Source organism: Exophiala mesophila (genome assembly GCF_000836275.1).
Source record: "Exophiala mesophila strain CBS 40295 unplaced genomic scaffold supercont1.4, whole genome shotgun sequence".
In the NCBI taxonomy this organism is placed as follows: Eukaryota; Fungi; Ascomycota; class Eurotiomycetes; order Chaetothyriales; family Herpotrichiellaceae; genus Exophiala; species Exophiala mesophila.
The window spans coordinates 1,533,835-1,558,643 of NW_015622507.1; the positions used below are offsets into that span (position 1 = coordinate 1,533,835).

The 24,809-nt window shown below is 50.3% G+C and overlaps 9 protein-coding genes across 9 annotated transcripts; 4 read left to right on the top strand and 5 right to left on the bottom strand.

Annotated features, from left to right (window-relative positions):
• Window positions 1–302: 302 nt before the first annotated feature.
• On the top strand, window positions 303–3,963 carry PV10_05751 (uncharacterized protein; the record flags this gene model as incomplete). The annotated part of the gene is made up of 1 exon (XM_016370468.1): window positions 303–3,963. The coding sequence occupies exon 1, from the start codon at window positions 523–525 to the stop codon at window positions 3,961–3,963; it is 3,441 nt and encodes a 1,146-aa protein (XP_016222761.1). The 5' UTR covers window positions 303–522.
• Window positions 3,964–6,362: 2,399 nt separating this feature from the next.
• Window positions 6,363–6,939, bottom strand: PV10_05752 (uncharacterized protein). The gene has a single exon (XM_016370469.1). It carries the CDS (start codon window positions 6,882–6,884, stop codon window positions 6,474–6,476), a length of 411 nt encoding a protein of 136 aa, XP_016222762.1. The 5' UTR covers window positions 6,885–6,939; the 3' UTR covers window positions 6,363–6,473.
• Window positions 6,940–7,072: 133 nt separating this feature from the next.
• PV10_05753 (uncharacterized protein) lies at window positions 7,073–8,405 on the bottom strand. Its single transcript, XM_016370470.1, has one exon. The coding sequence runs from the start codon at window positions 8,293–8,295 to the stop codon at window positions 7,258–7,260; it is 1,038 nt and encodes a 345-aa protein (XP_016222763.1). The 5' UTR covers window positions 8,296–8,405; the 3' UTR covers window positions 7,073–7,257.
• A 424-nt stretch (window positions 8,406–8,829) lies between these two features.
• PV10_05754 (uncharacterized protein) lies at window positions 8,830–11,926 on the top strand. The gene has a single exon (XM_016370471.1). The coding sequence runs from the start codon at window positions 9,023–9,025 to the stop codon at window positions 11,600–11,602; it is 2,580 nt and encodes an 859-aa protein (XP_016222764.1). The 5' UTR covers window positions 8,830–9,022; the 3' UTR covers window positions 11,603–11,926.
• PV10_05755 (uncharacterized protein) lies at window positions 11,089–14,044 on the bottom strand. Its single transcript, XM_016370472.1, has 5 exons — window positions 13,150–14,044; window positions 12,214–13,095; window positions 11,976–12,150; window positions 11,806–11,922; window positions 11,089–11,749 (listed from the first exon to the last, which is right to left on the bottom strand). Exons 1-5 carry the CDS (start codon window positions 13,663–13,665, stop codon window positions 11,646–11,648), a joined length of 1,794 nt encoding a protein of 597 aa, XP_016222765.1. The 5' UTR covers window positions 13,666–14,044; the 3' UTR covers window positions 11,089–11,645.
• Window positions 14,045–14,318: 274 nt separating this feature from the next.
• On the top strand, window positions 14,319–15,682 carry PV10_05756 (uncharacterized protein; the record flags this gene model as incomplete). Its single annotated transcript, XM_016370473.1, has 1 exon — window positions 14,319–15,682. The coding sequence occupies one exon, from the start codon at window positions 14,319–14,321 to the stop codon at window positions 15,420–15,422; it is 1,104 nt and encodes a 367-aa protein (XP_016222766.1). The 3' UTR covers window positions 15,423–15,682.
• Window positions 15,683–19,657: 3,975 nt separating this feature from the next.
• Window positions 19,658–21,952, bottom strand: PV10_05757 (uncharacterized protein). The gene has a single exon (XM_016370474.1). The coding sequence runs from the start codon at window positions 21,824–21,826 to the stop codon at window positions 19,802–19,804; it is 2,025 nt and encodes a 674-aa protein (XP_016222767.1). The 5' UTR covers window positions 21,827–21,952; the 3' UTR covers window positions 19,658–19,801.
• Window positions 21,953–22,134: 182 nt separating this feature from the next.
• Window positions 22,135–23,802, top strand: PV10_05758 (uncharacterized protein). The gene is made up of 2 exons (XM_016370475.1): window positions 22,135–22,230; window positions 22,285–23,802. Exons 1-2 carry the CDS (start codon window positions 22,211–22,213, stop codon window positions 23,669–23,671), a joined length of 1,407 nt encoding a protein of 468 aa, XP_016222768.1. The 5' UTR covers window positions 22,135–22,210; the 3' UTR covers window positions 23,672–23,802.
• On the bottom strand, window positions 23,765–24,607 carry PV10_05759 (uncharacterized protein). The gene is made up of 4 exons (XM_016370476.1): window positions 24,383–24,607; window positions 24,236–24,331; window positions 23,989–24,176; window positions 23,765–23,935 (listed from the first exon to the last, which is right to left on the bottom strand). Exons 1-4 carry the CDS (start codon window positions 24,458–24,460, stop codon window positions 23,878–23,880), a joined length of 420 nt encoding a protein of 139 aa, XP_016222769.1. The 5' UTR covers window positions 24,461–24,607; the 3' UTR covers window positions 23,765–23,877.
• Between the last annotated feature and the right edge of the window lie 202 nt (window positions 24,608–24,809).

Sequence of the window (24,809 nt, forward strand, 5' to 3'; positions counted from 1 at the left end):
ACTAAGCAGGTACATGGACGGTCTACCAAGGATGGACGCATCAACAGCACCTGCACATACGAAGGACTCGTACAAGACCCTTGCCCTTCCCCCGGTGACCGAAAGTCCCTGCCTAATAATAAAATAATCACTACGTAAGTAATAAACTAACCACCCCACTAACAACTTTATTGGGGTAGCTAAGTACCAGCTAACCAGGTCAAGGTTCACCACACGTCGCCGCTATATTGATTGATTATTATTGGGTCAAGGCATCCAGCCTGGTCAAGGCGCCGCCTTGGGACGACCTGGGAGATGCTCGACCCTATACTCATCCCCTCCAATTCAACACATCTCGACACATTCACCACTCAGACATGATTATTGCCACAGTATGACGCGGAGAATGTGAACCTCCAAAGACCAAACGTGACCATTGACACAATATCAGCCGTTGAACGAGCCTCCTCAGCTGTCATCATCGCTCCTCCGCACCCTGCTGGGAGTCGGTCACCCTGATGACCCCAGCGCCTGACTGCGGCCATGTTGAGCTCGTTTGTTCAGAAGTTCATCGATCAATCCCCTCTTGCCAGCAACAACAATGACAATCGTCCCTCCAAAGCCTCCTACTTTCGAGACCAGTTCAGACTCCCCGCCGGTCAGAATCCTCTCTATGAAATCAGCGCTGAACTCTACCTCCCCCTCCCATCCTCTCCTTCAGGACACGCTCCTACCTCTGGCAACAAGTTAAAGGACAACGGAATCCGTTATGCCGGTGAACTGCATCTGAGCGAGCACTTTCTATGTTTCTCCACCATCCGCGCCAGCTTCCTTCCCTTTGCCAGCCATAGTGCCTCGACCTCCTTCACCGGCCCAACCCAAGGCGCCGGCCCCGGTGGCCATGGCTTCACACTACCTCTATGCTCCATTCGACGAGTCGAACGGCTGAATAGCCATCAAGACAAATTCTCCCTTGCCCTGACCACCCTCGAATCGATCCAAAAACCCACCTCGGAAAAGACAAAAGGCGCTATCCCTCCTCGAAAACTGATCATCACCCTAGACGGCAGCCGCGCCACCTGTGAACACTTTTGTGATGGCCTCAAGAAAGGATTGAGGGAGGCCATGAAAGATGCCGATGCCCTACGTGCTGTAGTGGCTCAGTGCTATTCCGAGTATCTGCTCGACCCCGCCAGAACAAAGGCCAAGGAAGACGGCACCCCGGGCCCAGAACCTCCGGATACAGGCCTGGGAACGCTCTTCAGATATCCTGGAGATGCCCGCAAGCTACGAGACAGGAGTAAAATCAGACTCTGGGGTGAATATCTTCGAGAAAATGGCCGTAATGCCACAATCGTCCGGCAGCCGACTTTCCACAAATTGATCAGAGTCGGCCTTCCAAATCGTTTGCGAGGAGAGATATGGGAGATCGCCTCAGGCTCTTTCTACACTCGTCTACGAAATCCTCATCTGTACAGCAAGACTCTGGAAAAGTTTACCGGCAAAGAATCACTTGCCATTGACGAAATCGAAAAGGACTTGAACCGAAGTCTGCCTGAATATCCAGGATTCCAGAGTGAAGAGGGCATTGGTCGACTCCGTCGTGTCTTGACGGCGTACAGCTGGACCAATGAAGAAGTCGGCTATTGTCAGGCTATGAATATTGTTGTCGCTGCTCTTCTCATCTACATGTCCGAATCCCAAGCCTTTTTCATCCTCGGCGCCTTGTGCGATAGGCTACTCCCCGGATACTATTCCAAAGACATGTATGGAACCTTGTTGGATCAACGTGTCTTTGAGAATCTGGTCGAGAGAACCATGCCGGTTCTGTGGGAACATTTGGTCAAGTCCGATGTCAATCTCTCTGTCGTTTCGCTACCCTGGTTCCTGTCTCTGTACATCAACTCTATGCCACTGGTCTTTGCCTTTAGAGTCCTAGACGTTTTCTTTCTCGAAGGACCAAAAGTCCTTTTTCAAATCGGGCTGGCCATCCTGAGGATCAATGGCGAAGAGCTTCTTGATGTCAGTGACGACGGCTCTTTCATCTCCATCCTCAAAAACTATTTCTCCAGGCTGGACGAGTCGGCTCATCCACACTCGGAGAATGAAAAGCTACGGGCCATTACCAGATTCCAGGAATTGATGGTCACGGCATTCAAGGAATTCGCCGGCATTACTCACGCCAGTGTGGAAGAATTGAGGGCCAAGCATATTGATAATGTCAAAGAAGGCTTGGCTACATTCGCCAAACGTACATCGATTCGCAATTTGGGCCCAGAGAGCAAGAAGCTGAGCACCGAAGACCTCAGTGCCATCTATGATCGCTTCTTTGCAGTCTTGTCGGAGAGACAAGAGAGAGCCAAACTCCGAGAAGAGGAGCGTAAGAAGCAGGAGCAACAACGCCTCCGACCTGGACTCTTCTCTCGATATTCAGAGCGTAATCATGACGAGCCTGGTCAAAACGCCCTTCCCCTTCAGACCATGGATTACGACGCATTTAGAGAATTCCTTGCAAACACAGCCAAATGGGCGGTGGCTGACTCGCCATCCTCCCCAGCCAAGGAAATGACAAGCCCGATGGGCAGTCAGAGGAATCGAAGCAAGACTCTGACGCAATGGGGCAATGGCCCCCAGCCCGCCGATCACGATTTTATGCAACGCTTGTACGGCAAGTGGGATCAAACTCATCACGGTGAGATGACGCTCCAGCATTTGGTGCGTGGGCTTGCCCAGTTTAAAGGCACCACAGATATCATGAACTCGATGAGTCTATTTTTCGATCTTTTCGACGATGAAGGGTCTGGCAAAGTGGATCGTGAGGGTATTCTGCGCATGTCCGAGTCATTACTTTTCCTATCGAGACGGGGGTTCGATGGCGCAATCACACCGTCAGAATCAGCCGGCGTAACACCTGTTTTATCTGGCGATTCCATCACCAAAGCCAGCACAACCGAGAAGTTCCTGGGTAGTGTCAGCGCTTTCATCAGGAGGTGTTTTGAGTATGCCGATCCAGATCAACCAGATCAACCTGACACGGATGTCAAGTCTGCCACAGAAAAACTCGAATCGTCCACCATCAGCAGCCCTGAACCCGAAGATCTCTTGGATCTTTCCGAAACCAAATCACACACCAAATCCATAGCCTCACCAACGCTCACTTCTGAGGATCCTCTTTCCCAAGCTTCACCGCCAGACACGCCTACACTGACAATACCGAAGCATGGAGCAAAGCGAAACAGTGAAGCTCGAGCGGCCTCTCATAACCTCGCTCTCGACCCCAATAAACCTCTTCATATCACTCTACCCACTTTCCGCATGGTGATCCTGGCAGATGAACTACTCGAGCAATTCTTCGAAACCTTTTTCCCCCAATCATTCCGACTCAGCGACATCTCCAATGCCAGCACCGTATCTCTCCCATCCGCAACCCTGTCAGGAAACCTCACCACGTTCAGCAACTTCGGCACACCAGTCAAGAACCTCATCAACGGATCTGCCACGAACAAGACGGTCATCGACGTCGGAACGGCCGGAGGTGTGGTGGAACCCGGATCACGCGGTCTTCGAGGCGTGCTTGACAACATCGTCAACGACGGCATGCGCATGGCAGCCGAGATGCGGAAACGCATGGACGAAGCACAGAAAGAATTTGAAAGACAGGCCCGCGAACAAGGCCAAGCTCGTCCACAGTACCGTGACGACGAGGACGAAGATGACGACGAAGACGATGAGAAAAGCAAGCGAGATCAGGAATTGCTTGAAGGCGCAGAGGTGGCTTCTATCAAGACATATCGCAGCGATGAAGCGGGGCATCGAAGTCGTGCTCAAAGTGAAGTGGAGCGTGGGTCTGGTCGTTCGGTGACGGGGACGGGGACGGGGACGGGGTCGGGGTCGGGGAGTTTTTCGAGCACAAAGGGAAGTGAATCGGGAAGTGTACATGGTGTGAGTCTATTGGATTTGGACGAGAATAATAATAGCAGATGAGGATGGATGGATGGATGGATGGATGGATGATGAAATCAATCAAATCAATCAAAGAAAGAAAGTTTATAAGAATCAAGATACCCCAGTGGGAAAGAGAGTGTGCTGGTGTGTGTTGCTTAGGGCAGGGCTGGGTTGGATTTGGGGACAAGGCAAGGGAAAGGAATAAAGACTCAAGAGGGGGTCGATGATATATGGAAATGGAAATGGATGTCTACTAAGACAATACAACGAACATTGTGTCCTTCTCAGATTTATCGGATTTCTACATATACTACATGCCAACATACCTGCACCTACCTTCTGATGATGCTTTAATGAATCCGTCTCAATATGTTGGGATAACACCAAACATAGTGTGACTGTAGGGACAAGGGTTATGCGAGGAATTGCCACGCCTCGACCTTTGCCATCGACATGAAACGACGCAACATTGGTCTAGAAGTTCTGTAAAGATGCTGTTAGCACGTGTTCATTAGTAGGCAATTATAACAGGCAAAAGGACATTCTCAAACGAGGGAGCCCTCCCGGATGGTCATTTACATATGCACACATCCATCCACATAGCCTCCCTCAGATCAGCTCTCACAGTTAACAGTGACTGCCAGAGTTCGAGTCGACTTGATGCCCCAGTCCCTCTATCAATCAACCTGAGCTGTCGAAGGAAGGATCTGGAGCGTCGGTAGCGGATACTCGGCTGTCTCAACTTTGGCTTTTCGGACTACGAATCATCATCGGTGTTGAGGCGTTGTGTGGAGTTGGAGAGTTAGGAGGTGACAAACAGGAGAGTAAGGGAAGAACAGACATGGATGAAGGGGAATGAGAGCAAAGACTTACTCGAGCGATGACCGACACGGTTCCAAGTCTTGGGGAATATTCCCCGAGGTGACTCTGCAGCAGGCAGTCTTCCTCCAACCCACTCAGCAAGGGCATAGAATTGGCTCAGATTGAAAACTAGATGTGATAAAACATCAACCCCTTCACAGGACCAATCACACAACAACCAAGATGGAACGGGTTGAAGGCCTCCTTCGAGACAACGACCACAAACCACCTAGTCTGCATGAGGAACGACTTGACAGGTCATTCGTCCTCGGGATGATTGTGCAAGATATCTTCATCGCCTCTTCTGGATTTGTGTCTGGCAGGGCCGCCAATGATGATGGACGATCAAGGATCACAGTTCCTTTAAATCTCTACCACTTCGTATGCCTTTTGCTCTCCAATCAACCTGACCAGAGTCCAACGATAGCCCGAGACAATAAAATCCCAAGCTCTTTCGAATCGTGCCTCATTTCTCTCGAGAATCATCAGGATCGACCGCAAGTCTTTGCACAGAGTGTGGAAAGCGAGCGAGGGGATCGTTATCGACGAAACCGGAAGATATGAGACGCACTCTGACCGACGGATTGTCGAGGCGAACAAGGGGTGAAGTTGATCGCTTCAGGGCCCGGGTTTGTTCGATTTGGATAGGTTCGATCTCTCGACTTTTCGCTGAGGAGAAGACGAAAGAAGGGAGGAATCGGGAAACAGGCGTAACGACGAGACAGATGAATTTGTGGAAATGTTCTTTGATCCATCTCTCCGCTCACCACCGACAATCCAAAGACAGCAAACCTGACAAGGAAAAAAGGGACATGTGAAGTCTGCGTCTCTTCGATCTCTGTTCAAGCTCCTCAGATGAAGAAAAAGGATGAAAAAAACAGGAGAGGAAAATCGGCAACTGCGTCTGGAAGAAGCAAGGAAGGAACGAAGGAGGTCGACGCGCAGGAGGAAGGCGCAGGGCAAAGAAGCACGTGGCGTGGCAGGCGAGTGAGACAATAAATTGTCTGTTGTGCCACCAAAGAACCTCGAGAACTTCTCACCCCAGACCAAAGACCAGACCCGTCACGCCTATCTTCATCCCACCTGTTTTCACCGCGACACAGCAGTCACTCTCCTCGTCTCCGTTCGCCGTCCTTCCCTCGACTCGGTTTAGCTCGGTTGTGTTTGTGAATATGGTTGTTTCGGCATTGAGATTCAGACTGGTGGTCATGATTAGTCTGCGTTCATCCTCAATATGGTATGAACATATACGGGGTGAACTCACCTTCGACCCTTGAAGAGGGAAACAAAAACGAATATCAAGATGAAACTCCGTGTCCAAAAGCCACAACGTCGCGCGGCGGATTGTCGCTAGCTAATTGCATCCTGGTTAGCCAGCAGGCCAGTTAAGTTCGGAGCGACAGCATCCACAATTTTAGGTAGGCAGGGGACGTCCACTAGGAGCTCGAGGGGTCGCGCCCGTCCAAAGCTTCAGTAAGCCCATACTGTGCCATCAGGCTGAGGAACAGAACACCCGAGAACAAATACTCATACAGGCGCATTGCTGATGATACAGAGGAACCCAAGGTCTGATTTGTGGCTATGTCTTCATGACAGACAACTTACTACATTTCTGATGAGAAAGGCTTGTTGGATGGCGAAAATGAACATATTTAATGATAGTCTTCGGTCCTCCGTCTCTACACCACCTATACCTTGGTCGCATTCTTCGCATTGTACTCTTCATCAGTCACAGGATCCAGCCAAGTTGTTTTCCCGTGACTGACAGCGAGATGCGCCATGAGACTTCCGTTGTCGGCTCCATGCCAGTGAGTTGTTCCTGCTGGTGCCCACACAATATCTCCCACATTCAGTCGTTGAGGTTCGCCGCCTTTGTCGCAAATCCAACCGGAGCCAATCTTGACTTCCAGAAGCTGTCCGTGTTCGTGAGAATGCCAATAAGTCCGAGAACACGGTGTAAATGTAACGTGATTGATGTTGATTCCTTCTTCGGCTTTGAAGAGTATTGGGTCAGCGTAGACCTCGCCTGTAAATGTCGGTCCTTGTTTGATCGTGGCTCCCCCACTGACTCGAGAGCCTCGAATGATGGTCATAGGCATTATGAAGTCCGATTTTAAGTATGATAGATATTCGAGAAGGTCTGGTGGTTTCAATGTTTATGAGCAGTATGCAAACGAAGAGGAGGGTAAGAGTCTTGATTCTTGAATATATAAATCTCCAAATCTTGCTACTCCAACCATCTCGCCATACTGAGTCTAAATGGAGACAATCTCCTCATTGACCGAGAGGAGCACAGGAGTTTATCCCTCAGACTATCAACTCGAGCAATCCCATAGCTGGATTACATAGGTTTGTAGAGATACGAGGGGTGGGTCCTATCATATAGTACATCGTATTGACATACACAACCCAGACAAGACAAGTCTATAAACTTCATCCAAGGCAAATCCAACGCCATAGCCATTCTATCAATCATTTCCCATACCTCTCCAGAGACCAAGCCCTAGCCTTTGCCAACGCATAGAGCGAGTCCAATCTCGGCATCGGAACATTATGCTTACGACCGAGACGAACAGGGTTTCCCAAAACCGCCTCGACTTCAAAAGGACGAGCCTGAAGGACATCCTGAAGCATACTCGTCTGACGACCATTCCCAGTCTCTGCACGCTCCTTGGTGACAGCGAATCTCGTTTCTGCAACCTGTCTAGTAACACCAGGGATACCCAACTTGGTGGCTAGGTCGACAATCTCCATCATGACAGCCCAAGACAATTCATAAGCATATGGATCCGAAGTATTGAGGAAGTCGCCGTCAGTAGTTAGTGTCAGAGCTCCGATTGGATTCCATGCCGCGTTCATGATCAATTTAGACCAGCGTGCAACCTGGATGTCATCGAGAACTTCGGCACCGCCACCGCCTTGGGTCATCAAGTCCGCCATACGCTGTGCCGCCTCCTTATGCCATGCTGGAGCATTACTAGGATACGTGCCGATTTCCAACAAGTTCATCATTTCCGGATACTCGATGCTTCCCTGATCCGTCTGTACCGCAGGAAGGTAGACCACGCCACTCAAGATCGGATTCTGGGGAAATGCATCGGCGACTTCCTGCTCAATCTCAATCCCATTCTGCGCGAGAAGAATCGCCGTGTGGGGATGTGTTTCTCTGATCGCCGGTCGAATCATATCTGCGAGTGATGGGCGAGAACCAGGAAATGATTTGGAACACACCACCACAAAGTCGTAATCGACGTCCTTGGGACATTCGGCCACGCTGCGAATTACATGGTCAGGCTTGTACTTTTGAGTGCCGAATCTGACACTATGTAGCGTGAATCCTGATTCCTTGACAGCGGTGTAGTTGGAGCGACACACGGCGGTGACTTTGCATCCGGCTTTTTGAAGTTGATATAAATATACAGCCCCAATACTGCCGACGCCAAAGACGAGCACATTGGGTGGTTGGCTCGCCGGGCCAGGGCCGTTGGTTTGGGGGACTTCAGACACCATGTGACGAAGAAGAATGGTGAGTATTGGAGTGTTTACTGAGTCACTGTTTGGATGGGTACGGGTGTCATGTTAGTCAACGGATTCGGAGTTTCTCATATTCGATTCCCATCGTCTCGAGGTTCTCATGGCTGGTGTGGGGGGGCCTCCCCTTATCAGTTAATCGGCAAGTTGAAGCCGATCGGTTGTCGATCCATACCTCCATGGTCGATCATAAGGGAGACTACGAGTACATCTCACTTTGCCTAAAGGGGGAAATTACTATGTGGATTCTGATGACTAGACCGTAATATGAGTCAATTAAAGCTCTCAAAGATCAAGGAGGTGAGTCCATTCGAATACTATCTTGATTTCTGAGTTGTTGTTGTATTCCTTTTGTTCCTCTACTGAGGTCGACCCAATAGATACAACAAGTTCCACCGTAGCAAATTACGGTCGATCAAAAGAACTCAACTACAGTCCAACCGAACTGGCACGTGATTGGGAAATGTTCAACTACAACCCTGATGGATTCATCATCTACCATCCATCACCCCATATATCTAGCCAACAACTTGTCAATGTGGAATCGGGCGGTGCCGAGCGATTTTGTACCTCCTTTTTCTTCAATTGACCATCCATAATCTGAGGGTCGTCAATCAACAGTTAGATCCAAGCCAGTCATGTCCAGGTAAACACACCATCGTATTTTCAGGGGAGATTCCGACGGGACGGTGCGAGGTTGATCGACATGGCGCCACGATGGGACAAACTCTCACTAATTCTGGCACATCTCTCACTAATCGCGGCTTTGCTTGTCTTCGCAAAGGGTTTCTTCCCTCACAAGGCTTTTCTGCCGGGACTGGCAACGTGGCCCAACGATTATGGGTCCTCAGCAAGAGATGCTCCTTTTGACCGCGTCATCTTCATGGTGGTTGATGCCCTTCGGAGTGATTTTGTCTATGGAAACTCTTCAAGCTTCAGCTTCACTCAGGGCCTGATCAGATCTGGTGCCGCCGTACCGTTCACAGGCCATGCAAGCCCACCCACCATCACCATGCCCAGAGTCAAAGCCATTACCACCGGTTCCGTTCCTAGCTTCGTGGACCTGGTACTCAACTTCGCCGAGTCAGATACAACCTCTACTCTAGAAACTCAGGACTCTTGGCTGGCACAATTGAGGGCAAGGGGTGGCAAGCTGGTCATGTATGGAGACGACACCTGGCTTAGACTCTTTCCCGGTTTCTTTGAACGCGCAGATGGCACCACTAGTTTCTTCGTGTCTGACTTTACCGAAGTTGACAACAATGTCACTCGCCACATCGATGATGAACTTGAGAGAGACGACTGGGCCGCAATGACGCTTCACTTCCTCGGCCTCGATCACATCGGGCACAAGACAGGGCCAAAAGGGCCGATGATGCCTACCAAGCAAGCCGAAATGGATGGCGTTGTCGAATCCATCTACACCGCCATGGAACAAAATTCTCATCTCAAGTCCTGCCTTCTTGTCCTTCTGGGTGACCATGGAATGAATGAAGGTGGCAATCACGGAGCTTCATCACCGGGAGAGGTTTCCACAGCTCTTACCTTCATATCACCTAAACTCAAGTCAGCATATGAAGGTCAAGCAAGCCCCGTCACCAACGCCCAAGACTACAGATACTACGATGTGGTCCAACAGTCAGATATTGCCCCAACTCTGGCCTCTTTACTAGGATTTCCCATTCCATTGAACAACCTCGGCGTCATCATTTCGCGTCTCCTTGAGCTCTGGACCATTCCCAAAGATCAGTACGATCTTCTGTATGAGAATGCCGAGCAGATCCACCGAATTGCAGAGGCCACTTTCCCTACCGAGTTTGCTGCCCAGGCCACTGCATCAGGTTGCTCAACCTCCGCAGGGGATGATGCTGCTATCTTGGCCTGCCTCTGGCGGCAGATCGTGGAAGGCCGGCATAGTGTCGGATCCGAGATATCGACAGAGAGACTCGACGAACTGAACCAATTCCTGCGCGGGGCGCAGAGTCTGTTGAGTGGAGCCGCAAGCAACTATGGCCTTGTGAGCATGCAGATTGGGATCGCTCTGGCCGCTGTGTCACTCCTTCTATGTGTGCCTTCTTTCACCCATGGTGCCTTGCAAGCGGGATTCGATGGCGTCTTTTTGATATTTATCATGCTCATGTACGCAATTACCATGTTTGCCAGCAGCTACGTCGAAGAAGAGCATCAGTTCTGGTATTGGACATTGGGAGGCTGGCTACTCCTGCTCCACCTCAAGGACGGAAGATACAAGACAACTGGACTGCCATCGGGACAGATAGCGACCTTTCTTGCCTATCTGTTATCAGGGGTTGTCCGCAGATGGAGACAAACAGGACAGAAATACGCAGGTGACCCAGATTTCGTGACAGAGATCATGGCACCAAACTCGTGGTTCTTATGGGTCCTGATCATGGTGACCTACACCATCCCATCGAGAAATCTCAGCGCCAGAGCGGCCAAATGGATGGGTGGAAGACAGATGGGACTGCTCCCTGTGCTGGTCACGGTGTCAGCCTTTGTCTTCAAAGTCGCTTTTACTGCCGCTGACGCACCAGAACTCCTGTACAAGATCTCCTGGCTTCGTCCTTTGGTCGTTTTCGTCCGAGGCTACCCACTCGAAAAACTCGCTCAAGTGGTCTTCCTCGGGCTGACCCACCTGGGAGGGTGCTCCCTGTATTATGAAACACCATGGAAGTCGATCGAGCACTTGAAATCATGGCTGGCGATTTTCCAAGATATCGTCACCATTTTTCTGGTCACTCAATCTCGCACCGTGGATGTACCAATGTATCTTTTCTACATGTTACAACTCAAATTCCTTCAACGAGCTAGGCCACATTCGGTGAGCGAGGTTACGGTCCTTGCTGTGCTGGTTCAATATGCCACCTTCTTCGCCTTTGGCGGTACGAATTCCATAGCGACGGTCGACCTGTCTAATGCATATAACGGCATCAGTGGATACAATGTCGTGGCAGTCGGGATCTTGACTTTTGTCAGCAATTGGACCGGTCCCATATGGTGGTCATTTGCTGTTTGTCAGTTGTTTAGCGACGTCGATTTGAAGAACGGCAACTGGAGGTTTTTGCTGACGACTCAAGCCACCTTTGCTGGTGTGCATGTATTGGCCGTCATGGTCGCCTGCACGGTGCTTCGAGAGCATCTTTTCATATGGACCGTCTTCTCGCCCAAGTATCTGTATACGGCCGCCTGGATTATCGGGCAGCATACTTGTGTCAATCTGGTGACAATCGGTGGACTCTTGTGGTACAATATCAGCGAGAAATAAATGGCTAGCTTCCACTTGAGGCCACATTCCACCAACACTCTTCTCAATGCGTCGATGATGTCCCGTTAGCTTGGATTTCCAACAAGAACCCGTCGAAGAATTGGCCGACACCTTCAATGTCGTCGATTGATAGAACTTTGGAGACATCTGGGAAAGTCAGTATGAGTTGATGGCCAGACACGACAGAAACATAGATTGCTCACATTGATCTGGGCGCACAATTACAATAGCACCTTGCTCAGGGTCGATTTTAAACGTCTCATACGCTTTTCCATCGCCTGAGTTGTAGCTCATCTCATCGATGTACACCTTGTGAAGATCTAGGAAGAATAAGTGAATCGAACCACCAAGCTTCTTGTATCACGCTGCTCACCTCGCATTTGCCACTGTCCAGTAACAGGCCAGAAATATCGAGGAATCTTCTCTTGTTCCAGTTCTGTGTGGTCTCCTTTGAGCACCACTATAGGTTCGATCGTGCTGTCGCTATCTGCACCGCTTGCTGTGTACTTTCGCACGGGACCAGTAGGTGATTCCATGTATTCGGCAATCTGTGTCGAGAAGATTAGTTTGATGAGCTCTCACTAAAAGGCATGTCACTCTCTATCTCTCACCTTTTGCAGTCGCGGGAGTGTGCTGGAGCTTTCAATTTGACCAGGGAAGCAAACGACCCGCCATCTTCCGTCAGACTTTAATGCCTGGACTAAAGGAACGGCCTTTGCATCACAGAATCGGACAACCTGAGCGTTTGGAAACCTCATGCCAACCACGATCTCGGACGCTAATTCCTGCTTGCTGCTTGTATTGGATGTCAAGACCGAGTCTTCATACTTGGACGTCAATCCGGCGGTATATCGGCCGGACTTAATGAATCCTTTGCTGAACTCGTCAGGAGTGGTTCTCTGCTTGGACGAGAACAGCTTGGTGAAATAGCGATCAAAGTCGATGAGATCTGCAGCGGTCTTTCCACGCTCGGTCTGATACGTCTTCAACAGATCTGGCGTTGCTCTACGTTTCAAAACCGTCGAGAGCTTCCAGCCAAGATTATATCCGTCCTGAAGACTGACATTCATGCCTTGTCCTGCCTTGGGAGAATGAGTGTGGAAAGCGTCTCCAGTCAAGAACACCCGGTTATCCTTGGTGAAGTGGTCGGCCAGACGTTGTCCAATGCAATAACATGACCACCAATACGTATCGGCATACTCCATTGTGAAGGGGCTGAAGATCTGGCGCGCTTTGTCGTGCAGGTCCTGAAGTTTGACTGCCTTGACATCGGTTCCAGCTGGGAATTCAATATAGAAGCGAACGAGGCTACCGCCTTCGCGGGGAATGATGAGAATACTGCCTGAATCGGAATGGATGGTGGCTTTGCGTCGAATATCAGGGAAATTCGTTCGTGGATAGATATCCATGACTCCCCAGACGGCATCAGTGGTATCGCCCACCATTTGATACCCGAGTGATCGACGGACTGCGCTGTGGGCGCCGTCACAGCCCTAGAGAGGCGTTAGTCTTTCTCGGTGACTCGGTCAGAGGAAGAGGATACTAACCAAAACATATTTAGCTTTGAAGGTCTCTTCAGTGCCATCTTTCTCAGCCAGCACCGTGACAGCGTAGGCGGAGGGATCATCCACCAAAGTTGGATCCACCTCAACATGTTTGACGGTATATCCATACTCAACCTCCTCTCCACCATTCTTCTTCATATGGTCCAACAGCAGGGCATTGATCCTCGCCTGGTTGAGAATCACATGAGGTTGATGACTTAACCCTGGCTGAGTATCTGCAGTGCGACTTGTCCTTCTCAACCCACCCTTACCATCTGAAGACCAAAAGGCCACCTCCAGAACGTGGTATGCCTCTCGTAGTAGATCTTCGGCGAGACCAAACGATTCGAAAATCTCGACCGTCCGACATTGGACGCCGTCGGCCTGACCCATGGTCATGGGACCAGACCGTCGTTCGAGGATCTTGACAGACTTGATGCCACAGATGGCCAGCCATGTTGCAGCAGCCAGACCGGCCGAGCCACTGCCGCAGATCAACACGTCGACGTGCTGGACCATGGCGTCACGTGTATATATATCGGATCAGGGAGGATGGAAGATGGCCTCGACAGTAACCACACCACAGAATTCAAGGATGATGATGATGGAGGCCGAACAAGAGGACTGAGAAGACCAGTTCCGAGGACATGTTTATATCATATATCTAGACTGTCATTGCCAATACCACGGAAACTCAGCTCGGCAGTAGATGATATTGGAAATCTGTAGCGGGTTTGATTCCTGTTGGTACAGAAGGAGTCTCTTCCCCGCAGTACGCGGTCCGGAATGAATCCGGGCTCTGGAAAGGGTGCCAACGGGCGCCAACTGGCGCCAGCTGGGGTATCCTGGCGCCGGAACAGGTGACCCATCAACCCCAAAACCACCCAGTGAGAGAAACTGACAGCCCGAGAGGCAACGTGACTACCGGAAGACACCCGAACAGTGGCCATTGCGGCGTGGAGGTGGTTGTGATGCACCGCAATGCCAAGGTACAGCTTACACCGCCTTTTTCTGCCGGTTCTATTTTTCCCTGTTTGAATTGCAGAAATCCATCAGAAAGACCAGAGACACCAGAGACACCAGAGACACCACAAGACGATACCATGCGCGCTCATCCAGGATTTGGTGTGTGGTAAGGAGACGTTCGACTTCTCATATCCTCAATTGTCATCATGACAGCCATCGCATCAGTTCATTCCTCCGACACAACCATCCCTGCCTCCTCAATGCCTCTCATTGCCCCCCACGCCCTCCTTCATGCACATCTCAGCCAATCCCCACCTCGACGCCCATCCGATCGAACCCTCACCGAGTTTCGCCCTATTCAGCTCAATGTTGGGTCGCTGACTCACTGTAATGGCTCTTCAGTTGTCAAAATTGGCGAGACCACCATTGTGTGTGGAGTCAGGGCGGAGATTCTTCCTGTAACAGAAATCCCTAGCTTCAGGGTCAACAAAACATCACAGACACAAGACCGCACTGCGCCTAGTAGACGGAAAAATGGCAATGGAACTGAAGAGGAGGAACAAGAGTTTCTCGGTCAGGATACCATCTCTTTGTACAACTTGGTTGTTCCAAACATTGAACTCGCGACCGGTTGTTCACCCAGACATGCCGCAAACACACCTCCTTCAGTCGAAGCACAATCGATTTCTCAAAGACTCCTTTCTCTCCTACATACTTCACGACTCATTCGAACATCTGATCTTGAGATCATCTACACACCTCCTGTCGAGTCACAATCACAAGAACTAGGTATTGACACAGATCCTCAGCTCAAGGCCTACTGGACGATATACATCGATATGATGTGCATCAGCTACGGTGGATCAGTCTTCGAAGCGGCATGGTTGGCCCTATACGCGGCCTTGAAGAATACTGTCCTGCCCAATGCGCGGTGGGACGCTGATCTGTCTCAGGTTCTCTGTTCCGCCGAGCCGGCAGAGTCTAGACACCTGGTGCTGAAGTCAATGCCGGTTCCAACCAGTTTTGCGGTGTTTACGCCAGAGAAAAGATTACAGAGTAGACTCGGTGGTGACGGTGTCCCACATTGGATTCTAGTGGACACAGATAGTTTTGAGGAAGAATGCTGCGATGAGAGTGGATGTATTACAATTGATGCAGCGGATGAGAGTACACCGTTGGCAATCTTGCGCATCGAGAAACATGGAGGTGGGATCGTCGATATGCAAGGCATTGAGGGTTTATTAGTAGCGGCCCAAGAGCGATCTCGGCAGTGGAAACAGGTACTTGCTGGTGCCTTGAAGAATCTTTGAGGAGCTGGTCTTGCGCAGGAGCATGACTTTGCGATCTTTCCACGACGGGGCAAGTTGATGCCTATCATCAACAAAACTTTGTCAAAATGGAGCTGGAACTTTGCGCGACCACGGCTGGTCGGGTATATCTCGACAAGTCGGTTGAATCGACACATGAAAGTTTGACGACGAAGGGCAAGCTATGTGACACACACAACTTCTAGGGTCCCATTTTAGGGGACGTTTCAAGAAGGGTCTCACATACGCTCTGACCTCTCCACGATTCTGACAGGTTCGTCGACCAACTCCAGAGGGAACTGCACAAGATCTGCACAACAGACAAGGCTGCAATGCCCTTGGGTTGGTTGAAGAGCACGTGGTAGAATGGACAGGAATCCCCACTTGGTTGACCGTCATCCAATATCTCCATCCACGCGGATTCCCATGGAGAAGGATCGAACAAGAGGATCTATTGGTGCACACTACTCGTACTTTCAACATGAGGGACTTGGGTCCCGCGGTAACATCGGATCAGCAGTAAGAAATATTACCGAGCTTCCCCACGAAAATCTTGTGGGACGTTAGAAAGTGTGGAGGGATTTTGGGGGACTGGCCGCTAAGATCAGACATTCTCCACGCCGTCTTTTGCTGTCTGTGGGCCGGCCCTGATTTGGTTCGAGTTGCGATGTCCAGTGGCTGTCCCACCATCAAGTCGCTTTGCCGAGGAGCTACGACTGGAGATACTCAGACCCTAAGCAGCCTGGCTACGCAGCAATACGAGGACTTGTCTTTACCGTCTCCAGAAGTGACCAGTCAGCCAGTCAACCCGTCAACAACTTCAAAACGAACCAAGTACCGCCAATGAATCGATTAGCACGAGTAGACCTTATCGGATCAGGAACCATTCCTGGCCATATTGCCACCATAGCAACACGTATTCTTTTGCCGAGGTCCCGCTTGACCAGTCCTGGGCTGGGAGTACCAACTCTGGCTGCAGATTGACAATGCCATGTCTTTGAATTCCGAGATATGAGTCTTGACAAGACTCTGCCCAGTTGGAAAAGTCAAAGAGCAATGACCAAGTCCCCAGGCTGTCCCGCAAGGCCCCCCCCTCCGGGCACCAATCCGTCATCTGGGACCTAGACACGTCCCAGTTGCTCGGCTTGAACAAGATAGAGTTGTCCCGTCGATTCCAAGTGGGGAGGAAAAACGTCCAAGTGCCTCATATGGCATAGTCTGGACAATACCCCGACCTGGTCGACCCTCTCTAGCAAACTCTCGTGTCTCTCCACAGCCGCCCCGGATTTGATACTACCCATGTCGGTTGGTCAATTGGTTCACGGCGATTGACAAGTATCTGTGCACCAATGACCGAAAAGGCCGGGTGTGAACCGGATTTGAGATGATGCTTCAGTACAAAAGGATATGAATTCCCCACAGGCATCCTGTGCCTGAGAGATATCCTTTCCTCGTATCACCCTGCCGTTGCAGCCAAAGGATCATTGTCATCATGACCAGCAATATTGAACAGACCCAGCAGCCTGGGAAAGAAGCTGTGACTAGCCAACAAACATCACCCATGGAAAAGGAAGAGTTCGCAGCGCAAGAAAAACATCTCGAAGTTGCTTGTGACAAAACCACCGACGAAAACCTCGTCTACAATGACGATGAAGAAGAACCTGAAATTCATATGAGGACATGGATTGCCCTTGCAGCCTTGTGGATGTTGAACTATGTCCAGGTCGTGGCACTTCAAGGACCTCCTGCTGTTGTACGTATCTCGTTCTACTCTATATATTGTGTGATTGGAATCTCCTGGCTGATGATTGACACGCTCACAGTTGTCCCATATCGGTGCCGACCTCGACGGGACTGCAGCCCAGACATGGGTACCTAATGCACTCTCCCTAGTCCAGGCTGTCCTTGGACCTGTCATTTCTTCTGCTTCAGATACATTTCAGGCCCGCAAGTTCTTACTTGTCGGCTCATGTATCATTTCCTTTATTGGGGCCGCTATTGCACCCGGATCAAACAACATTTATCGACTCATCGCCGCACAAACCCTCATCGGCGTCGGATTTGCCTCAGTTCCCCTGGCATATTCTGTGCCCAGCGAGATCTTGCCACGACGATGGCGACCCAGTACGTATTGACAGTCCTGATTCTACCACTTTCAGCCATCTAACCACTCTGTGTATAGTGATCCAAGCGTGCATCAACATTGGAGCCGCCCTGGGAGCCATTTCCGGTCCGTTGATGATTGGAGCATTGACCAAATCCAATCCGCACACTGGTTGGCGCACATTTTTTGTAAGGCTTCTCCAGAATCCTTCTATTTCAACCTACTAACTATTCTCTCTCAGTGGATTCAAATGGGTTTCTGGGGCATAACAGCCGTGGGAATTTTCTTTGGCTATCGACCTCCCAAGCGTCACACTCGTCTCGATCATTTGTCTTTCTGGCAGAAGCTCGGTCATCTTGATCTCCCAGGATTCGGTCTACTCACCACAGGACTGACGCTTTTCCTGGTCGGACTCAATCTGGGTGGCAATCTATACAGCTGGACCAATGCTCGGACTCTATCGACGATGATCATCGGTATTGTGACACTGATCGCCTTTGGTGTTTACGAATGGAAAGGCACAAGCACAGGAATTCTGTCCCATGAATTATTCCGTGGTGGACAAGCTAGAGGACGGACATTCGCCATCTGTGTGATTCTGATCTTTATTGAAGGAATCATGCTCTTCTCCTACATCATCTTTTATCCAGTCATGTAAGCAATTTCCCCCCCATCCTCCTCACTACCGTTTCATGGACCCTCAAAAAGCTAACCACCCACCACCAGAACCACCGCTCTCTTCGAAACCGACCCCTTCCTGGTCGTGGCCCGCGCTCAATCCTACTGGGTCGCCGGCCTCTTCGCTACCATCATCTGGGGTTTTGCATCAACTCGGTTCCGCACAATTCGCTCCCCTCTGTTCGCCGGCTACGTAATCTTCACCGCCGGTATTGTTGGTATGGCCACGATCCAACCGGGCGACTCGACCAATCTCATCGCCTTTGCCGGTCTCGCCGGTTTGGGTTTCGGTTCGCCTCTCATCCTGATCATCACGGGCGTCCAACTCTCCACCCCGCATAGTCTGATCGCCACCGCCACCGCCGTGACAACCTCCTCTCGCGCTGTAGCCGCCACCGTCTTCACCGCCATCTACGCCGCCGTCCTCAGCACAGGCCTCGACGAGAAACTCCCCGCCTATATCGCCGCTGCCGCCGCCGCCGCCGGTCTTCCTGCCGACTCGATCCCCGCTTTCGTCGGCGCTCTCGCATCCAACGATGCAGAGGCCCTAGGACAGATTCCTGGTGTTTCACCGTCGATCATCGAGGACGGTGTCAGGGCCCTGCAGCAGGCGTTTGCGGACTCGTTGAGGAATATCTACATCATTGCCGCGAGTTTCGGTGTCGTGGCGTGTGTGGCGTGTTTGTTCTTGGGCGATATGAGAAAAACCATGAATTATCATGTTGATGCTCCAGTGGAGGATCTGCATGCTAAACATCATCACAGCCATAATCAAGGGGAAGAGTCGGGGAATCAGAATCAGACTCAGAAGGCTTGATGACTGACCTCTGGTGAGGTTTAATGGTGGTTGATGACGAGGTTTCACACCAGTGTGTAGATATCCTATTAGTCAAATCAAAATCCAGTATTTGGTACCCAAAGTCAGTTAAATTGTTCCGTCTATCAATCTCCTTCGACTTTGATCATGTCTCTACATACCACATGGTACTTTCAGTTCCATATTCAGCCCAACACTCCCTTTTGCATACTGGTTTGATTAGTACCTTAGTCACTAGGTCACTACTTAGGTCTGGTCATGCCACGAACTAGCCTCATGCTTCAGGATACGAAGCACAAGTACACCCACGTACCTAAGATACCCCGCTCTTTCCGCCCTACAAATAGTTGGATGTAACAGGTCTGAATCCACAGACACGAATAACTACTTACACTACCAGACCCCCTTGGCGGATTGAACCGACAACCATGACCCCCATCGGCACATTTTCAATTTCCTTTAAGATGTGGAGAACCAGAGATTTATTCTGGAGAGGGGGTTAGAGATGTTGGCGACGGAGGTAGTAGAGGTGGAGAAGGATATGGAGATACGGAGTGTGTGGAGAAGGTGACGAACGCACGCGGAGATGAAAGATCAATCTAGACACGATCCTGGGTTTTACGAGTGTTTGTAACATCTCTCGACTCGCAGCCCATCATGACCCTCCCTCTCAGCTGCAGGTACATGGCAGGGACATGGCAGGGCAGCACCATGTGAATTGAATTGAATTGAACAAAGCTAGAATGTTCGTTCATTAATTATTTTCACAAGCTAATTAATCAATCAATCATCATCCTCATTGGTACTTCTGACCGTTCGAGTCTTTTTCCTCGCTCCCTTGAAATGTTTCTTACTGTTGACTTTGAGTTCAGCGGGATCGATATTGTTCTCCAGTGCCACCATGGTCCTGGCTTTTCTTCCTGATAATTCCCTCTGTTGCTGCTGTTGACCCTGCTCTGTATATTGATGGTTGAATGGGTGTCGAACATGGCCAGAATTACCGGATCCAGGCCCAAAGAATCCTTTGTCGAGTTTCTTTGACTTAGTACCGGTCTCGCCAACAGAGGATTGTTGCTTCGAGGCTGTAGAAATCGTCGACGATTCAGCACCGCCACTGATTGTCGACGAGGTTTCGGTGTTGTGTGCAATCAACCATGCTTGTCTCTTGGCCGGGAGATGGGCAAAGTCGTAGAGAGATTCGTTGAACTCGGCGCCGTCAATCTCCGGCTCCACCGGCGGTGGATGACAATACAATAATTTCCCACTCACGTAGTCTTTGAGCACGTATCGGGCCGCTCGTGATTCATCAGGTTGGCCATGTCCCGTGGTGGCAAATCCTCGTGCTTTTGCGTATGACCGTAATATTTCACTCGCTGTGGGTTCACCAGTTCCTCCTTCTTCCACGGGTCGAGTGATGATCTTCATACCGTAGACGTTCTCGAGGAATTTCTGTGGGATTCGGTGTGCCACAAGTCCTGCAGGACCCAGGAACTCGCGTAGTTGATCGATGGGGAGAACTCCATTGCATACAAGCTCTGCTTTGGTTGATGCAAAGTTGGGGAACACTAGACCCGGACAATCGCACAGAATCACTCGCTCTGAAAGATGGATCGTCTGAAAGTGTTTCGTCTTGCCGGGTGTTGATGACACACTGACTTTTTTCGCTCCGATTAATGCGTTGATGGTTGAGGATTTACCGACGTTGGGATACCCGACTAATCCGATCGTAGTCTTTCTTTCGCCGCTGGTGGTCTCTTCAGGAAGATTTTCCAGAAATAGTGCTTCGAGTTCGTCTACTGTCAGGATCTGGGTTCGGTCATTGCTCCTGAAACCTTCCTCAGACTCGTGTTCTGATGCACCTGAAGCATCCTCGTCCTCACTTGACCATTCCTCCTCTTCTTTTTCGGTGGTCTCTTCCAAATTGAGGTCTTGCACATTCTTGATCATGCTCTTCTCAGGAACATTCCTATCAACCTGTTGCTGGATCTGTCGAGCGTCGAGCTCCTCTAGAGCATCACGACCTTCAATCATTTCCTTGGCGAGATGGGCCGAGAAAAACTTGTAATTGATACCATTCTCATGGAAATAGTCCCCCCAGACTTGCCGCTGTTCCTCTGTCAACATGTCTGCTTTGTTGACAAGAAGTAAATTGCGTTTCTTGGAGTCGACTTCCTGGACGTATTTTTCCAAATCCTCACTTCGAAACAACAATGGATTTCGAGCATCCACAATTTGCACGATGAGATCCGATCGTTCAATGACTCGCCACAGTTGTCTCCAGACTTCAATGTTTCGTTCAAAAGGGGTCATGAGGAGATCTTCGTTTTCTTGTAAATCGGCCAATCCTCTTCTCCACTCCAGGAGACTGGCTCTTTCTTGACTGTCTAATTGTTGTGGTGTGGTGGATTCATCCCAGTGAGGTCGTCTGGGAACCGTTAATCTTGACTTATTCTGTGCGTGTTTCCTCCGTGTCCCTCTCTCCTCGGCAGCACTGAGCAAGTAAGGATTTCTCTGGTCTGAGTGGATGATCTTTATATTGTTCATCTTCTCCGCTGTAAAATCAGTTCCTGCGAGTTCGGCCGTTGAGAGGAATTCGTCGAGAGCGCCTTGCTCAGTGACACTGCGCATTTTGACCCATGACGCTTCTTTGGCGGCATTGGTGACATATGTTTGACCCGTAGTGTGATCTGTTCGAAGGACTCCCTGTGCAGACACTTTTTTTCGATCAGAGCCTTTTCCTTTGCCAAAGCGATCATTCATAAGACTGTTCCCCAGGCCCACGCTGTTCTTGCTCTTTGGTAACACCATTGTGAAGGCAGCCAGCAGCGGCGGCGACGGTAGATGTGGGCGACTGCAGAATAGATAGGTTGAATGGTTGAGGGAATATCGAGTAGAGGCGACAGATATAGAAATCTGAATTCGCCTGAATGCAATGATTAATCAGAGTCCCAAGAAAGTCGCCTTCGACGGAAAACTTGACTTTTGCCCACGCAGTGCCGCAGTCAAAATGCGTCACTTGGGGTGGGAATTTTGTACTGCGGGGTAAGAATTTCAGTGGCGCAGAAACAAAAACGACGGGAATTTCTTGATCAAATTCGACAAATTGACAAATCGACGATTCCAACACCACCACCACAATTGAATGTTCTAGGACAAAAGTAGACGTCAGCATAGCCTGACTGTGATTTCAGGATGCCTCGAAAACGCTGGATGTAAGTAACTAGTATTATCCGTCCTGCAGTGTCCTCATACTGACCACCGCAAAGTGACAAGAAGCAAGCACAAACATTTCAACTTCTCTACCGTCCACAAGACGACCCTGCACTTCACGATGAGTCTGCCGGTGAGCGAGCACTATATCAGATCTCGGGGGCTGGCAGCTCTTCTCAGAAACCCATCCCTCGGGAACTGCATATAGACGACTTGGAAGATGACTTGGACTTTGAGAACATGCGAGAGAACGAAGGAGAAGCAGCCGAGCACGGAGTTTATTTTGACGATACCACGTACGACTATATGCAACATCTTCGAGATATCGGCCAAGGCGGTGGAGAGTCACATTTCATCGACGCCACTTCACTGGCCTCGAAAGGAAAAGCAAAGGTGAAGCCGATAAAATTGGAGGATGCACTACGAGAGGTCTCGCTGGATGATGGGAAGAGTGTCGCCGACAGTGAGATGTTGTCAACGTTTTCTACCTCCACCAGACCAAGGACGTATCAGAACCAGCAAGATGTTCCTGATGAAATCGCCGGATTCCAACCAGACATGGACCCGAGATTAAGAGAAATCCTCGAGGCTCTAGATGATGATGCATACGTCGACAACGAGGACCAGGAGGATTTGTTCGGCTCACTAGCAAAGGAGGGTCGAATGGGCGAACTTGATCTTGCCGAATTTGAGGCATCATATGACGAATTTGACGACGATGGTTGGGAATCTGATGCAACAGAGAAAGCCCCAGAACAACCTATGGAAATCAAACTCCCAACTAGTGCTCCGACTACCGAAGGATCAGGCGAACAAGGAGATCAAAACACATTGGATGCTGAAGCCGCTGCGGCTGAAGATGGAGACTGGTTGCGCGACTTTGCACGGTTCAAACGTGACGGAGCGAGAAAGCCGCCTCCACAGGCTGCCGAGTCCATCATCGCTGCCTCAGCGGTCCACGATAGAGCAGCTTCTTTATACACCCTCAACGGCACACCTCTACGGCAGAAGAAGCGAAAGGGTGCTCTGACCAACCCATCAGCATATTCCATGACTTCTTCATCACTCGCACGAACTTCAGGCCAGCAATTACTTGACGCCCGGTTTGACCAGGTGGAGAAGATGTATGCTCTGGATGAGGGAGACGAGTTTGATGATATGGATGGTGGCATGTCACTGGCGTCTGGAATGACTGGGCAATCCAAGATGTCGCAACTCTCCACCACGAGCTTTGCAGATGAAGGTGCTGTGAGAGACGACTTCAATGGCATGATGGATGACTTCTTGGGTGACTGGAACAAAGCCAATCCTGGTGGGAAACGCAAAGGCGCCAAGGGCAAGAGGGGCAAGCACGGAAATGAAGTGTATGGTCTGCAGCAACTGGATGAGGTTCGTGCAGAACTCGGTCCAGCTAGACTGGGTCGACGGCCACAAAAGACATGATTGCGAGGTTGTGACGACGGAAATGACCCTGGTGTCGGTGCTGGGCGCATACGGAGTACCGAGACAAGACGAGACGTGATAGATACCCTGGGATTTGGCAAATAAGAACTTTGAGATTTTCTGACTCAAGATATGATTCATCCATTCCAACGCCGCGTGCATGCATATGTACAATGACCCCGTCTAGGAGGAGCTCGATATATAATTCAAGCACCAGTTCGTTCTTTAGCCACGGGTGCCCAGGCCGAGTATTTTGGTTTGGTTCTTGATAGAGGTTAGTGGCATGTCTCTAGCATCATACTCTTCCCATCACTCACGTTGAATAAGGTCGGTATGCAGCTCTGGTTCCTGTCATGTTGATCTTGGGCGTCTTGCTCTCCCATGGCCTAAGACCAACAGCCATGATGGGGTCTTCCGTGGGAGGCTTATCGACATTGTAGCTCATCCATGCATGCCATCCGGGTTCGATCTGAGCAGCATCTAGCTCCACATCCTTGTAGTCGACCTATTTGCCAACGTGTATTAGCCCAGGAGTTGGATATCAAGTTATTGACTGCCGCTCACCCATCGCGTCCGTAAGGGGAGATCTTCTTCGAGATTCTCAAAGTATTTGTTGCCATATCGATCAATACCGACGAGGACTCCGGCTTTGGTGTCTCCCTGAATGCTCGATTAGATTGGGGCATGGTCTTTGAATCGTGGCCATCTCACAATATACTGCATCTGGTGTCCAAAGTCTTTCAAACCTATTCTCCAGAGGTTGCGAAAGGTGCGAGTGAGGGTCGACATGATGTCGGGAGCGGGGGTCCTGCAGGACCAGGGATGCTCTCTGTCAAATAGCTAGCTGTAGGTGTGAAGAAGGAGACTTCTCAGTCGAAATGACCATGTGAAGAGGCTAGTATCAACGCCAATATGCAGAGCGAGCTCAATGTTCACTACTTTGAACCGTAACGGAGCGCAGTCTGAGAATGCCAAGCAAGAGCTTGAGAAGCTCTTGGCAGTTGGTGGATGGTTGACCAATCGGAACCAAGACGGTCAATCCATGGCAGTGTCAGCAGCGTCGCCCCTCGGCCAGTTCGTCTTCAGGCGGGGCAAAAGGCAGGCGTCGTCAATTAACACTACGGGCAATTCAAGAGCC

Excerpts from the sequence above, each read along its gene's own strand:
- PV10_05752 (XM_016370469.1), bottom strand. The coding sequence starts at position 6,884 with ATGCCTATGACCATCATTCGAGGCTCTCGAGTCAGTGGGGGAGCCACG.
- PV10_05753 (XM_016370470.1), bottom strand. The coding sequence starts at position 8,295 with ATGGTGTCTGAAGTCCCCCAAACCAACGGCCCTGGCCCGGCGAGCCAA.
- PV10_05754 (XM_016370471.1), top strand. The coding sequence starts at position 9,023 with ATGGCGCCACGATGGGACAAACTCTCACTAATTCTGGCACATCTCTCA.
- PV10_05755 (XM_016370472.1), bottom strand. The coding sequence starts at position 13,665 with ATGGTCCAGCACGTCGACGTGTTGATCTGCGGCAGTGGCTCGGCCGGT. Across the intron at positions 13,096-13,149 it reads TCAAAGCTAAATATGTTTTG|GGCTGTGACGGCGCCCACAG; the intron begins GTTAGTATCCTC and ends ACGCCTCTCTAG. Across the intron at positions 12,151-12,213 it reads CACTCCCGCGACTGCAAAAG|ATTGCCGAATACATGGAATC; the intron begins GTGAGAGATAGA and ends TTCTCGACACAG.
- PV10_05757 (XM_016370474.1), bottom strand. The coding sequence starts at position 21,826 with ATGGTGTTACCAAAGAGCAAGAACAGCGTGGGCCTGGGGAACAGTCTT.
- PV10_05758 (XM_016370475.1), top strand. The coding sequence starts at position 22,211 with ATGCCTCGAAAACGCTGGAT. Across the intron at positions 22,231-22,284 it reads ATGCCTCGAAAACGCTGGAT|TGACAAGAAGCAAGCACAAA; the intron begins GTAAGTAACTAG and ends ACCACCGCAAAG.
- PV10_05759 (XM_016370476.1), bottom strand. The coding sequence starts at position 24,460 with ATGTCGACCCTCACTCGCACCTTTCGCAACCTCTGGAGAATAGGTTTG. Across the intron at positions 24,332-24,382 it reads GACACCAGATGCAGTATATT|GGAGACACCAAAGCCGGAGT; the intron begins GTGAGATGGCCA and ends TCGAGCATTCAG. Across the intron at positions 24,177-24,235 it reads TCCCCTTACGGACGCGATGG|GTCGACTACAAGGATGTGGA; the intron begins GTGAGCGGCAGT and ends GTTGGCAAATAG.